This window comes from Scyliorhinus torazame, chromosome 15 (genome assembly GCF_047496885.1).
Source record: "Scyliorhinus torazame isolate Kashiwa2021f chromosome 15, sScyTor2.1, whole genome shotgun sequence".
In the NCBI taxonomy this organism is placed as follows: domain Eukaryota; kingdom Metazoa; phylum Chordata; class Chondrichthyes; order Carcharhiniformes; family Scyliorhinidae; genus Scyliorhinus; species Scyliorhinus torazame.
The window spans coordinates 22202939-22217352 of NC_092721.1; the positions used below are offsets into that span (position 1 = coordinate 22202939).

A 14414-nucleotide genomic window follows, 5' to 3' on the forward strand; every position below is an offset into this window, starting at 1 on the left:
AAATGCAAACTGCCTTTGTGCAGCTTCCTTTGAGGTTGAGCTGTGCAGTCCCCACGTGGTTTGTCAGTGGCTCCTCATAAATAATGAGGAGTGTCATTTCCTGCCTGCGACGTGGCTTCTTTTGTTCTGGTGAGTCACAGACAATAGCTCACAGACATAGGGTCAGACATCTTAATGGCCTATGTCAGGCAAAAGGCCCAGTTTTAAATTAAGAAATAGCCATGAGGTTATATTTTTTTTAAATTTAGTGTTGGGTTCTGTTCCATCACACTTGTTTGTAGTTTAAACTATAAGTTGCCTGTTGAATTGTGTTTAGGCAATGTTGCTTTTAGTTTGTTTTGTTACAGTAAATGGCTTAAAGCTTTAACATCACGTTGTGTGATCCTTTTAGTCAGTCACTGGAAATTCAAATATTGTGGGAATGTTTCTCGAGAGCGGACCTGTCTGTGAGTGCCTTGCAACAGTTAACAAAGGTTAATTTGAAGACAATAGCAAAGAAGTTGGAAATAGATTAAAAGTAGGCGCTAAAAAGGCAGAAATATTAGCTTCACATGCCAGAGGTTTGCTCGGAGCTGGTTGCAAATGATGCAACTTGAACTGGAAAAAGAACTGGAAAAAACTTGAACTCGAAAGAGGAAACCTGAATTAGAATTCCAAAGGGGAGAAAGAGTAAAAGACAGCGGGCGGGTTTCTCTGTCCCGCAGGCACCAGTTCTCTGGTGTGGCACGCCATCGAGATGCTCCGTTTAGCCGGCTGTCAATGGAGTTTGCCATTGTGGGGCAGCCTTATGCGGTCGAGAAACCCCCGAGCTACCGACACAACGGGGAATCCAGATGGCGGAAAATTCAGCCCAGCGCGTTTCAACGGGTAAAAGAAAAAAAAAAAGCCTTGATTTGCAAATAGAGAGGGAAGCCGGAACATTTGACAGAGAAATACTTTGATTCCATGAACAGGGAATAGCAGGGAGACTTGATGAGGAGTCAGCTTTAACCCCTCATTTTGATTTGGCGAGGAATATTTGTTTAGTGCCTAAATTGAGTGTAGAAGCATTGAGAACATGACAGTATAGTAGTTGACAGTGCATGCGATGTCAGGTTATTTGAGTTTAGATTAACAACAAACCAATATTACATGGTGTCAGGCGGAGGAGATACAATTACATTGCTGCTCAGAGCAACAAAATCCATGCAGGGTTTGTTGTATACTTGGACCTTGATGGATTGAACTGTCTACCTGTCCCGTGGATCCCAGCACAACGATCCGATTGGGCATTCCATATTATATAAATATTGCAATACTGAAGCCATCCCATGGATTCCAGCAGTCTATTTAGCGCACACCAAACCAGGAAAGGTTACCTGGACAGACAGAACAGGGTGGGGCTCTTTGGTCCAAGAAAGAGGCTGAGGGTGACCTGATAGGAGGTCGTGAAAGTTCTGCAGGAGTTTGATAGGGTAGATGCAGAAAAAACATTGCTGTTTGTGGGCGAAAACAAACCTCAGGTCTGTAATTCACCGACAGACTTTGGAACCTCAATGTCGGGGTGGAACACACATCCTGAGCTCCCACTTGCCGACAGTGGGAGTGCTTAGGGGATTTTACCACTGGTGGCCTTATAATTAGCCGAAACCAGGCCTGGTCTTCAATTTTGCGCATCGAGCCAGCTCCTAATGCTAATACTAATGAGGAGGAGTGAATTTGGAGCATGTCCAAATAAGCACATCCAAGACCCCACATGTCCCAAAGTACAACCCGCACTGACCTCTGACTACCTGCCCTTCGACCATCCCCGACCAACTGATCCCCTCCACCTACTGCCCCCTCCCCATCTCCGAACCCTCTGCCCACCAACATCTCATCTAACCTGGGCCCCCTTATCTATGAAAATCCAGGAGCTAACATTCGTGTCAGCCATGTGCCTGAAAGCATTTATCAAATGGCTTTTGAGAAGCAATTCTTCCTCTGATACAATTTTGAAGCTCGAATGCATTATTATATCCACGGCTTTATCAATATATTTTGTATTTCTGTGGAAACTAACCTTCCAGTCTTTGATTTTCCTTCTCCATCCGAAGCAAAAGGATCTGCTGGCAAATGGCTTTTCTCCACATGATCCGCAACTCCTCTGAAGAGTGTTTCTTCTTCTCCCCAACTGGGATGTCATCCGCCATCATCAGAGAGGCCAAGGGGTCCTCCTCCACAGCTGGGGTGAGCGGGGAAAGAGGTGGCAGCTCAATAGCGTCAAGGTGATCTGCAGAAATAGAAAGCCCAACTTTGTTATGCCAACCACCTGGCTTGAAGGTAGCAGAACACACATACCCATCTCCAAGGTCACCTTCATACAAGAGGGCAAGAAATCGAGAACGCAAAGAGGCCATTTGTCATGCCCGCTTCATGTTCCCGCAGTACCGAGTGTCATGATCACTGCCCCAGTTACTTCAATTGTGGACAACATTGTACCAAGTTCTTCCCTGATTGCTGGAAAGATATTCAAGCCAAACCCTTTTGCAGTTGTCATGACGGTGAAACCATCAGCATTCACTATTATTACATGGGTGTAAATGCCAGTGACATCCACTGTCTCCACTTGCACAGTTAAACGCGGAAATCCAGAAGTTATTGTTCAGGAAGGCCTGCTCTGGAGGGTAAACCGTGACATCTTTGCAGATGCAATCAGCACCAAAATCAGGAATTTTACATGAATTTCAACTATTTACACACTACATTCACTGAAAAAACCATGAAGCATGTTGCACCTTGTTGAGTGAGGTGTAACTGAGTTTTTCATGATGCACTTAGTCCCTCCAAGGCTAATCTGTTCTTCTAAAGATGCGGCACCCAGCAATGCTCATTCTACACAAGTTTGGTCTTGCCATGACTTTACAGAACAGCAGCATGACTTCTAACCCCTGCATTCTGTTCTTATAGATAGGTAGGTCGACAATCCACAAGTTTTTTTGATTAGTTTCAATCCCTGTTCTAAATATTTTAAAGATCGGTGTAACTGAACCCCCAAAGTCTCTTTGGATATCCACTATTTCTAGCTTTTCCCCATTGACAAAGTATTCTGTTCTTTTCTCTCTAGATTCAAAGTGGATGACCTGCCAGTTGCTGACAGTGAAATCCATTTGCCACCGTTTTGCCCATTCACTTAATCTATCAATAACTCTTTGTAATTTTACGCTTCCAGCTACAGAGCTTACAATCTTTGGGTCATCGGAAGATTTAGTTATGTGGCTTTCTATCCCACATCTGAGTCGTTAATTAATAAATGCAGAAAATTGTTGAGGCCCCACTACAGGTCCTTCCAGGACACCGCCAGTCACAATCTGCCATTTAGAATACCTGTCCATTGTCCTCACTCTCTGTCTCTTCTGTTCAGCCAATTTCAGAACCAGTTCTAGCAGAGCAAGTTGCTCACTTACAGTGGAAACCACTTGAATTGACGCTCTGTCAGGCTCTCAGTCATTTGTCTATGGAGGCCATTTTAAATTGGTTATAAGGTGGTCCTCCTCTTACAAACCGCGATCCCTCACAACTCTTGGCACACTGTACCTTCCAATGTTCCTTTCTGCTGCATGGCCGCAGAGGACTTGTTCATGGGCGAGGCGACCCGTAGGAAGATCCGCTGACGCCACGAGATCCGACGAGGAGTGAGGACAACCCCACCCCCGCTCAGTGACTCTGTGCTCCAGCCAGAAAAGGCCCTTCTTCTGCCTTCACCATCACTGAAGCAGACAAGGGAAAGCATTCATAGAGACAAATACCAAAACTCAAAAAGGTTGAACCCTTTGCCTCTCCACTGTTGGACACTTCTAGGTCAGGAAATAAACAACTCAATGGCATTAGATAGTTTAGTAAAAAGTAACCACGTGCCATGTGACACTAAGGAGTAAAAAGATACACATTTATTCAACAGTCTGGTGAAGAAGGCAGTTCAGCCTATTTGTGTCAACACATAGATTAGTGAGCTAAAAGGATGAACGAAAAGACGCGACTGATTATCGTACAAAGCAACAACCAATGTTTTTTTTTAGGAAAACGTCAAGCACATGTTAAAGGATAGATGTGAGAAAACAGCCTTGCAGAGTTGTACATCTCCCAGTTTTCAACAGTGCCCTTGCAAACCAATTCACCCTCGGAAGTCATCCAAGCATGCAAGAATGTTTCTATTACCATTTTAATGAGCAGAGGAAGATAAACTGTGAAGTAAAACTATACTGAAATACTAACGAGGAAGCCATCCGCTATCCATTATTTGCAGAACTATTGGAAATGTGTGAGCATCTAATTTCATTACCAACAGTGAACTGCAGAAAGCCACTTCCAGCATCAGCAAGAAGTAAGACAATGGGATTGTACAATCCACAGCATGAGGTCCTTATCTTTCCACTGATCCACTTGCTTGCAAGATTTACCTCGTTTGTCACATGATGAATATAGGAAATTGTTATATGGTATATTTTAAATTTTGTTGTGGTAATGTTATTAGCCCTGGGTTCAAAAACACACAGGCAGTATGTCTGCTAAAGCTGCGATTGAGGAGTCTCATAAAGGTGAGGTAATAATTGCTTTTAACCATTTACTTGTTTACAGAGAGATGGCTAATGATAAATTGTTTATTGAAAGAAGGTTCCCTGGGGTGGTAGCTAATTCATGCAGAAGTGGTGTTTAGTTCTAGCTAAGCGGGTCATGGGACTCTTAGTGGGATAGAGACAATATAATTAATGGGAAGACACATGTCTGTCCGAGGTTCTGGCAGTTTTGCTATCGTATTTGTATCTGACAAGACAGAACGATTTTCAGGTTGTTCCTGAAAGGGTCTCTCTCCTGAAGTCTGAACAGAGAACATAAAGTAACCCTGATTGCTAACTTTATTTATGAGTGGTTTTTGAACTGTATTGGTTTGCTTAATTGCAATATGTATAGGGGTAGGTGCAGCTGGCGAGTTAAACATTTTTTATTTTATTTAAGAACTATTTAACTGTTAATTGTAAAGCTATTTCTTTGATATTAATGTGGTTAATTCTGTGTTTAAATGAAAGTTTGTTTTAACATAATAGATACCTATTGGTCAGAGTCAACACTCCTGGGGTGAAATAGGGATTGAGGGGTAGAGGGATTGAGTTTCGGAGCCATGAGGTCATGTTGCAGCTGTACAAAACTCTGGTGCAGCAGCATTTGAAGTATTGCGTGCAATTCTGGTCGCCGCATTATAGGAAGGATGTGGAAGCATTGGAAAGGGTGCAGAGGAGATTTACCAGACTGTTGCTTGGTATGGAGGGAAGATCTTATGAGGAAAGGCTGAGGGACTTGAGGCTGTTTTTGTTAGAGAGAAGAAGGTTAAGAGGTGACTTAATTGAGGCATACAAGATGATCAGAGGATTGGATAGGGTGGACAGTGAGAGCCTTTTTCCTCGGATGGTGATGTCTAGCACGAGGGGACATAGCTTTAAATTGAGGGGAGATAGATATAAGACAGATGTCAGAGGTAGGTTCTTTACTCAGAGAGTAGTAAGGGCGTGGAATGCCCTGCCTGCAACAGTAGTGGACTCGCCAACACTAAGGGTATTCAAATGGTCATTGGATAGACATATGGACGATAAGGGAATATTGTAGATGGGCTTTAGAGTGGTTTCACAGGTCGGCGCAACATCGCGGGCCGAAGGGCCTGTACTGCGCTGTAATGTTCTATGTTCTATGTTCTAAATATTCTTTCCTCACAGTTTAATAAATTGCAAATTGTTTGGGGTTTCTCGTCCTGTAACCTAACAAAAATTGGGGTCTGGTCAGGTATCCTAACAGTAGCATCACACTTTCCTTTACAATACACTGGATTTTCAGGATGTATTTATAAACAAATCATAGACTGGTTACAGCACAGGAGACCATTCAGCCTCCACAAACTCTCAGGCCCTGGAGCGATTTGAAAACAAAGATGAGAATTTAAAAATGAACGGCTTGGCCTGGGGTCAGTGTAGCTGAGCGAGCACGCGGGTGGCGATGGATCAGCGTGACTGATGTGAGTTAACAAATGGGCAATGTAATGATATGTATATATGTAGATAACTAAAGAGTTAATTATAACATCTAACTGTAACACTACCACTAGAGGGCACCACTAGATCCCACTATAAGTATCAGCTCCCAGAGGATCTTGGTCTCTTTCAATCCAGGAGTGACCAGTTAGCAGTAGTGTATGATAGATAGATCACAGCATAGTTAGCATGTGTAATCAGTTTGCAATCAGTTAATACATTAATATTTAATTACTTGATTTCTAGTGAAAGTTCTGTAGCGTGTCAAACTGAAATATAATTGATTGTTACTTAATAAATCAGCTTGCTTTAAGTTGAAGACTCGTGGTTTCTTTAATTTCACACCATCAGACCTTCTGGAAATACAGCAACTAGTAACGTTAGTAAAGATACATATTACTGAACCCAGTAATATAACAGACAGCAGACCTTTGGATGACCTGAGGTTTACGGAGGATAGAATGTGGAAGAGCATCCGGGGTTGAACTGTAATGGTTCGATTCTGGAGGTGATGAAAGCACGGATGTGGGGTTTGGCAGCAGCTGAACTGAGGCAAGGTCAAAGTCAGGTGATGTTCTGGAGGTGGAAATGGGGAGTATTTCAATGATGTAAATACATGATAAGAAGCTTGTCTCAGAGTAAAATAGGCAGCGAGATTGCAAACAGTCTGATTCAGCCTGAGACGGTTGCCAGGGAGACGATAGAGTCAGTGACAAGGGAACGGAGTAGATATATAGATATATACGGCAGATATTTTGATTCATTCAACACAGCTGCATGAAAACATAGCAAACTTTGTCTGCATACATCTTACAAGACCATTCCTGCTCTAACTTTCCTATTTAAAGTATTCATTATGGGTCACAGAGATGCTTGCCGATTCTTACAGCAGGGGACAGGCAGAAAGTTGCTGTCCCCGTCATTGCCTCATGGGGTGAAGGTCCGGGCACGAGATTCAAAGGGGACCCGGACAGCTGCACAATCCCTTCTACCTGTGGCTGGCCACAGCTCCACCCGTCCTCTCTTCCCTGGTCACCTGCCATGCAACTTGCACTGTCGCCACCTGATCTCAAGCAATGGCTGGAATTTACAGCCGTTCCCCAAAGAGGACAATACAGCGGCAACTCACTATTAATCATGGAAGAAGTCTACCTGGCCAAGGGCATGTCAATCATGTGCAATTGTGAATGTGAACTATCAAATTTATTGCTGGTGGGCGAACTTAATTTTGGCAAGCATGACGCGCTTCCAGATGTTGTTCGTCGAGAAGTTTGACCCACCTATAAGCCGTCTGTAAAGTCCAAGGACATAATTGCTAAAGTTCACACTGCTGTTGGGAAAACTGATTTTTGGCCTGGCGTCAAATTAATTTTCCCCACCCGCCAACCTTCCCGCTGTTGACAATACCGAAAAATTCCTCCTGTAGTTTCAGGTCGATGACCGTTTGTTCATCAGAACAGATCAGAAAGGTCATTGACCTGAAAGGATAACTCTGTTCCTCTCTCGACAGAGGCTGCCTGACCTGCTGAGTATTTCCTGAAACTTCTGTTTATAAACGTTTGCTTCTGCCTTGCACAACAAGGCCAGGTATGCGTCAGCTGCCAAGATCTGAAGTTTCCTCCCTAAATCTCTCTCCTATAAGCAGGGGGGTGGGCTTTTTACTTTGATCAAGGTGCTGTGCTACGTTGTTGGTATCAGTTAGAAGAGTCCCCATGGAAGCCTTCGCTCAAGGCACAATCACGGCAATCTTCCATAGCAGCACAGACATGCAATCCCACTGTCTGCAAATGCAACCTATACTGTGCCAGAAGCCTTTGCTCTGGTCCAACCTGTCTCCCCATTAGGTGCCTCATCCTGAAAGGATAGTTTCTGTTGTTAAGCTTAAGGAGTGAGAGAGAGAGAGAGACATTAATGAGATACCTGCTAATGAGATCGCCTGCATGGCTAAAAACGGATTTTTTATTGAAGTGTTTCCCAGAATGGAAACACCAATCTCCCCTGCAGAGGTACCAGCTCAATCACAAATAACCCCGGTCAGAATAAAAGAACATTTGAAATTTACATAGAGCCTTTCACAACCTCAGGTTGTCCAAGCACCTTCAGAGTCGAAGAAATAAATTTGAAGTGTAGGATCTTGTTCAATGTTGCCAATGTGAGGGTCAATTTGCACGCAAGGTTCCACAAACAGCAATGTAATGACGATCACATCAGCTGTTTCAATGATGTTGGGTGAAGGATAAACATTGACCAGAACGCAGGGGATAACAGCACCGATCCTGCACATCGTTGGACTGAAAGAATCATCCGAAAGAATCGAGTCACATACCACTCCCTCAGTGCTATGCCAGAGCATTAGCTTTGAGTGTATGCTCCTGGGATGAGGGAGTGGGGGGGCACTGTCCTATGATGTGAGGCCAACTAAATTAGAATCATAGAGTCACTACAGTGCTGAAGGAGGCCATTCGGCCCATCGGGTCTGCACCGATCCTCTGAAAGAGCACCCTACCGAATGCCACTTGCCTGCCCCATCCCCGTAATCCCATACCCCACCTAACCTACTCATCTTTGGACGTTAAGGGATAATTTCCTAACATGGCCAATCCACCTAAGCTGCACATCTTTGGACTGTGGGAGGATACCGGAGCACCCGGAGGAAACCCACGCAGACACGGGGAGAAAGCGCAGCCTCCACAATGTCAGAATTGAACCCAGGTTCCCGGCGCTCTGAGGCAGCCGTGCTAACCATTGCACCACCGTGCCGACCGAATAAATTAGGTTTATTTTCTCCAAAGTTTAAAAGAATGAGGGGCAATCTCATTTAAACCTACAAGAGTTTGAGTGGGCTTGATAGGGTGGATGCTGAGAGATGGTTTTCACTGGTCGGGGAATCTAAAACATAGGGCCACAGTCCGAGGATAAGGGGCCGAGCATTTGGGACAGACATTAGGAGAAATTACTTAATTTAAAAAGTTGGGAACCTTTGTAATTCTTGCCAGAGGATGGTGGATGTTCCATCACTGAAAGCATTTAAGGCTGGGATAGACAGATTTTTGGGTCTCTCAGGGAATGACATGTGGAGTAGGCAGGAAGGTAAAGTTGAAGCCCGAGATCAGCATGATCGTATTGAATGGTGTTGCACGTTCAACAGGCTATATATTCCTGCTCCTATTTCTTGTGTTCTCATCAAGACTTAGGGGTGCAACTCATATCCCACTGATTTCTGACTCAGAAATGGGGGTGCCACAACCAGAGCCACTGCTGACCCTAGTAACAGTAAAAACCAACATAAACCCTAATCCAAGAACAGTAGCTGGGTTTTAAAACTCGCTCGCAATCTTCACATTGCTCAGGGTTAGATTCCAGTACTGGCTTGCACAGATAATCGACCAGATTCGCTGGTTAGTGAAGTTCTGTGACAGCAAAACTGGCGTCGCATTTGGACCAATTCACCGAGCATTGAGGGGCTAGCACCGACGCCACATGGAACATGATGGATTCCAAAGGAAAACGGCGTTGGATTCACCGGGGACGGAGTTTGGCCCTCGAGAGGCTGACAAGCTGCAGCCGCAGATGAGCACGCTACTCCCCACACACACTCATCCCAGCCAACTGGATGGCACCGATTGCGCTGGAGCTCGCCCATCCTATTGATGGGTCGGCTGGGGCCAGAGGGTACCTAGGTGGGGTGGCTGACTTGCCGGCTGTAGCAATAGTGTTCTGTGCCCATCCACCCCAACACCACAGCCCACGACCGGGACAGTACCCGCTAATGCCCACGGCCCTAGAAGAAGCCCCCCGGACAGCGGCACAACGGTTAGCACACTATGGCGATGTTGGACACTTCCGTACCCACTCTCTCCCCATCAGAAGCCACGGCGCCTGTTTTCCGATTTTTGAAAGCACAAGTGAACCTCACCGTCGGGAATTCCCCCTCGCGGAGGCAGAGAATCGTGGAGCTCCGGAGAATACCGGATCAGGCCCGCTAATGATATGCCAATGGCATTTATTGTACTTGCGGAGTGGAACGCAGTGACGCCACTGTCGAGGCATGGGAGAATTGTGATTTGGCATGAACGCAGCGCCAGCCAAGATTTTGGTGTCAAAACCGATTTGCCTCCGCACAATCGCCTTTCCCGATTCCGGCGATAGATGGCCCAATGTTTCCACACCATGGTCACCAGTGGCTTATTTTCAAGGTATGTTCCAGAGTCCCTTTCTGCCTCTCTAATAAAATCAATACTAACACAGTTCTGCACCATCCACTTCAAAACAACAAGCCCATATTTTATAGTAATGATGGCCAAACTGTCAAAGTTCCTCAGCAATACTCCTCTAAAACAGACAGCAAGTTCTGGAGTACAGACATGCACAGTAAATATGGAAATGCAGAAGTTGCTGTCAGTGATTTTTAGCTTTTCCTTGTGTCCCCTGTTGAAGCCCCCCCACACTGTGCCCAAGGAGAAATCACTGAACTGGTGAGAACTTTCTCTTTTACACTACTAGTCTTGATGTAGAGTTGTTTGGTGTCTCACGGAGAGGTTTGAACGATTATTTAAGTGTGCATAACAATTCATAACAATATACATCTCAAAGGTACAGCCCCACATGGGTGCTGTCTCCAGGATTGTTTCATCCAGATTCTTCTACTGCACACAGCTGTTATTATCCCAGCTGATTTTATAACTGCATGGGAAGATCCCAGATTGAACCCTGACTCAAAAGACCGTAACCTTTACTTTTGCTTTATAACTGTGAAGGAACAGAGTCACAGAACCGCCAATTAGTTTTAACAACTAAAAATGTTATTAAACGTGAAAAGTAGGATTCTTATACAGTGCTCATTTACTTCCCCCTTAACTTAACAAATACCACACACGTTTTAAGATTAACATGGATTACAACGTACAACTTAAGGTACAACGGTTTCATTAACACAAAGTCCCTTAAAGCACACGGGTTAGCTGTGGTCAGATACACACTCCACTCTGAACTCAAGTTCATGTCTGTGGATTTTTCCTCAGAATCCTGCCAAATGATTGTCACATGAGAGTTTTCAAACTCCACTCTCAAAAACCATGCTTTAAAATCTTCCCTCATAATAATGCTTTCGCTTTGCGGTTTGCATTCCGAAATCCAGTCCAGGACTTTCAAATGACACTTTTAAACAAAGCTTCAGCTCCACTTTTAATGACTAATCCAGTCCAGTATTTTACACCAACCACTTTTAGTATTTCTCTGTCTTGACTGCTGTACAAACTGTTCACAATTGCTTTAACCTTCGATTCTCAGACTCAGATTAAAATAGCATCAAACTGTTGATTTAACTCTAAAGTCTGCTTTCCCACTTTAAATCTGGTTATTGCAAATGCCTCTTTAAATCAGAACACTTTATTTACTCTTACTTGAATTCTTCTGAATAATACCTTGGTCTCTGTTCTCTTAACTTGAGTCTTGAGAAATTTTTTCTATCCCAATTCCCTGGCTGTCTGGATTGTCACTTGTATTTTAGGAAGTCTGTCTCTTTGCAGCTGTCACAATTATCTGATTATCCTTGAGTAAAGTCATAGAAACTTACATTGCAGAAGGAGACCACTCAGCCCACTGTACATGTCCATGTCCTGGCTCTTTGAAGGAACAGTCATGTTTAGTCTGCTACCATGCTACGTTCCTCATTCTCCAGCTCTTGATCCCTTTTAAAATTATGTGTGGTATCGGCTTCCACCACATGTTCAGGTAGAGCGGTCCAGGTCCCGACAACTCTCCTCAGTCATGACCTCTGCTCAATAGACACAGTCACGAGAGGGAAAGGCCTTCATCCGCTCTTATCAAAACTCTTTGCCATCTTGTGAATTGTGGATCACCTCAACTTTATCTGTTCCAAGGAGAATTTTTCCAACCACATAACTGAGGAATGTTTCACACAGACAAATTTGAAAATGAAGGTGGGGGAATGTTGTCAGGCCCGCCCATCTGTGGAGACGTACTCCTGCTATTGGCTGAAATATTTGCATGCGTATCTCTAGTTATGCACGGTTAACAGTCCTGCTGATCAGTAGCAACTCCAAAAGACAACAGATGTGTATAAGTCACAAAAATTGGATCAATTACATAAAGGACTCGCTGGTACTCGTTACTTTGAGAACAGCATTTGTTTTTTTCAAAGTTGTATGGTACGCAGACACCTATGTCACTTCCCTCAGACTTGTAGGAACACATAAATTCACCGCACTGCCTCTCTCACACAGCGAACAACAGAAAGAATTACCTTTAACTGAAAAGTCGTACACGGTTGTCTGTGTCTAGGTGTCTGCTGGACATTCTTGACAAATAGTGAAGTACACCCACTGCCCCCACCTTTGTCGGCTCCAGCTGCAAACCGTACAGATCTCCATTAAATGAGTCACTTTGACTTCCTTTGTCAGCATTAGAAACGCATTCCACAAGAACAGACTGGCCAGACTCTTTGATAGCAACAATGACAGATCACTGCAATCAGCACACAGGTTTTCACTGTGTTGTAACTATCCGCCCTTCAGAGGAAGAACCACAAATCCTTTCAGCTAAGAGCAGAGCAAGCTTGGGCTTGCTGCACTTCTCAAGCTTCCTTGTTATTTTTAAATTGTACTTTCGCTCGAATTGATTGGTACTTGGGAGGATTAACCTCCCAAAAAATCACCAAATCAATTATCCTTTTCATCTACAGCTACAGAGACAACCAAAACAAAACAACTTGCAGTCTAGGTTTCTACAAAATCAGGACAGCATTGGTGCTGTGCTCAGCAATGAAGGCCAGCAACTTCAAAGCTTCCTCTTTTGTGGAGTTAAATACAATAGCTACGATTCATTCAGCACTTGAGTAAAAATGGTCCAAGTGTGTCAAAGGAGCATGATCAAATTAATGCTAAGCAACAGACTTAGGACATGTGTCCGAAAGCTTGGTCAGAGGTGGGTTTTATGGAGCTTCTGGAAAGAAGGAGAGGTAGAGAGTTGGAGAGGTAGAGAGTTGGAGAGGTTTGCGATGAGGAGGGGGGGCTGAGGAATTCCAGAGCTTTGGGCTCAGGCTGCTGAAGGCACAGCCGCCAATAGTAGAGCGATTAAAATTGGGGATGTGGAGTACGTTCTGTGATCTTATCTATGCAATGAATTTACAGAACTGCTTGTGACTTAACTAGAATGATGATTTATTGATGTACATGTAATAAAGTAACAATCAGAATTGCAGCACGGTAGCACAGTGGTTATCACTGTTGCTTCATAGCGCCAGGGCCCCGTGTTCGATTCCTGCTGTCTGTGCGGAATCTGCACGTTCTCCCCACGTCCACGTGGATCTACTCTGGGTGATCCGGTTTCCTCCCACAAGTCCCGGAAGACCTGCTTGTTAGGTGAATTAAACATTCTGAATTCACCCTCAGTTTACCCGAACAGGCGCCGGAATGTGGCGAATAGGAGATTTTCACAGTAACTACATTGCAATGTTAATGTAAGCGTACTTGTGACAATAATAAAGATTATTATTTATTTATTATTTAGTATGCGATACAGACTAAGTTATTGACTGAGTCTCCTTGACTCTCATGGAACTACCCCTATGAGCGACTGTCCTCGTGTACGCCTCACAACCTTCTGCTGATAACTGGATGTCACATGACCAATGTCTGATGCCACCTGCTGGTCGGTGGTGGCACTGCTGAGTGCGTGTAATATTGTTCACAGGCACATCACCAAACACAAGCTGCCAAAAGATAGTCTGGTGGCAGAGGATAGATGCTGCAGCATGGTTTTATTCATTTACAAGCTTTTCTTTCCAAAGACACATTTTGTTAGATTAGATTAGATTTAGATTTAGATTTATTGTCATGTGTACCGAGGTACAGTGAAAGGTATTACATAGAACATACAGTGCAGAAAGAGGCCATTCGGCCCATCGAGTCTGCACCGATCCACTTAAGTCTATCCTATCCCCATAACCCAATAACCCCTCCTACCCGTTTTTGGACACTAAAGGCAATTTATCATGGCCAATCCACCTAACTTGCATGTCTTTGGACTGTGGGAGGAAACCGGATCATCCGGAGCAAACCCACGCAGACACGGGGAGAACGTGCAGATTCCTCACAGACAGTGACCCAGCGGGGAATCGAACCTGGGACCCTGGCTCTGTGAAGCCACAGTGCTATCCACTTGTGCTACCGTGCTGCCCTCAAACGATCACACCTGAAAGACAGGTTTTAGAATTGGGTTTTAGGTTTAGGTTTCAGGTATTGTTCTGCGTAAAGTCCGGGCAGATTGCTCCGTACATGAAAACAGCACTAAGTATGCATCCCGCCTACTCCCCAATAACCTATAACCACCCCCCCCCCAGCTCACCAATAATCT

General features: G+C 44.4%; 1 protein-coding gene across 6 annotated transcripts in view; it reads right to left on the reverse strand.

Annotated features, from left to right (window-relative positions):
* tbc1d4 (TBC1 domain family, member 4) overlaps positions 1-14414 on the reverse strand; it is a 311885-nt gene that overhangs the window by 39097 nt on the left and 258374 nt on the right. For 4 of the 6 annotated variants that reach the window (XM_072476149.1, XM_072476150.1, XM_072476151.1 and 1 more), the window contains 2 exons: positions 3556-3728; positions 2042-2251 (listed from right to left, as the gene is read on the reverse strand). In XM_072476149.1, coding sequence (XP_072332250.1) covers positions 2042-2251; positions 3556-3728 — 383 coding nt within the window. Of the gene's footprint in view, positions 1-2041; positions 2252-3555; positions 3729-11613; positions 11899-12303; positions 12442-14414 lie in introns of those variants that run through there. The other 2 variants (XM_072476153.1, XM_072476154.1) reach the window with 2 other exon arrangements.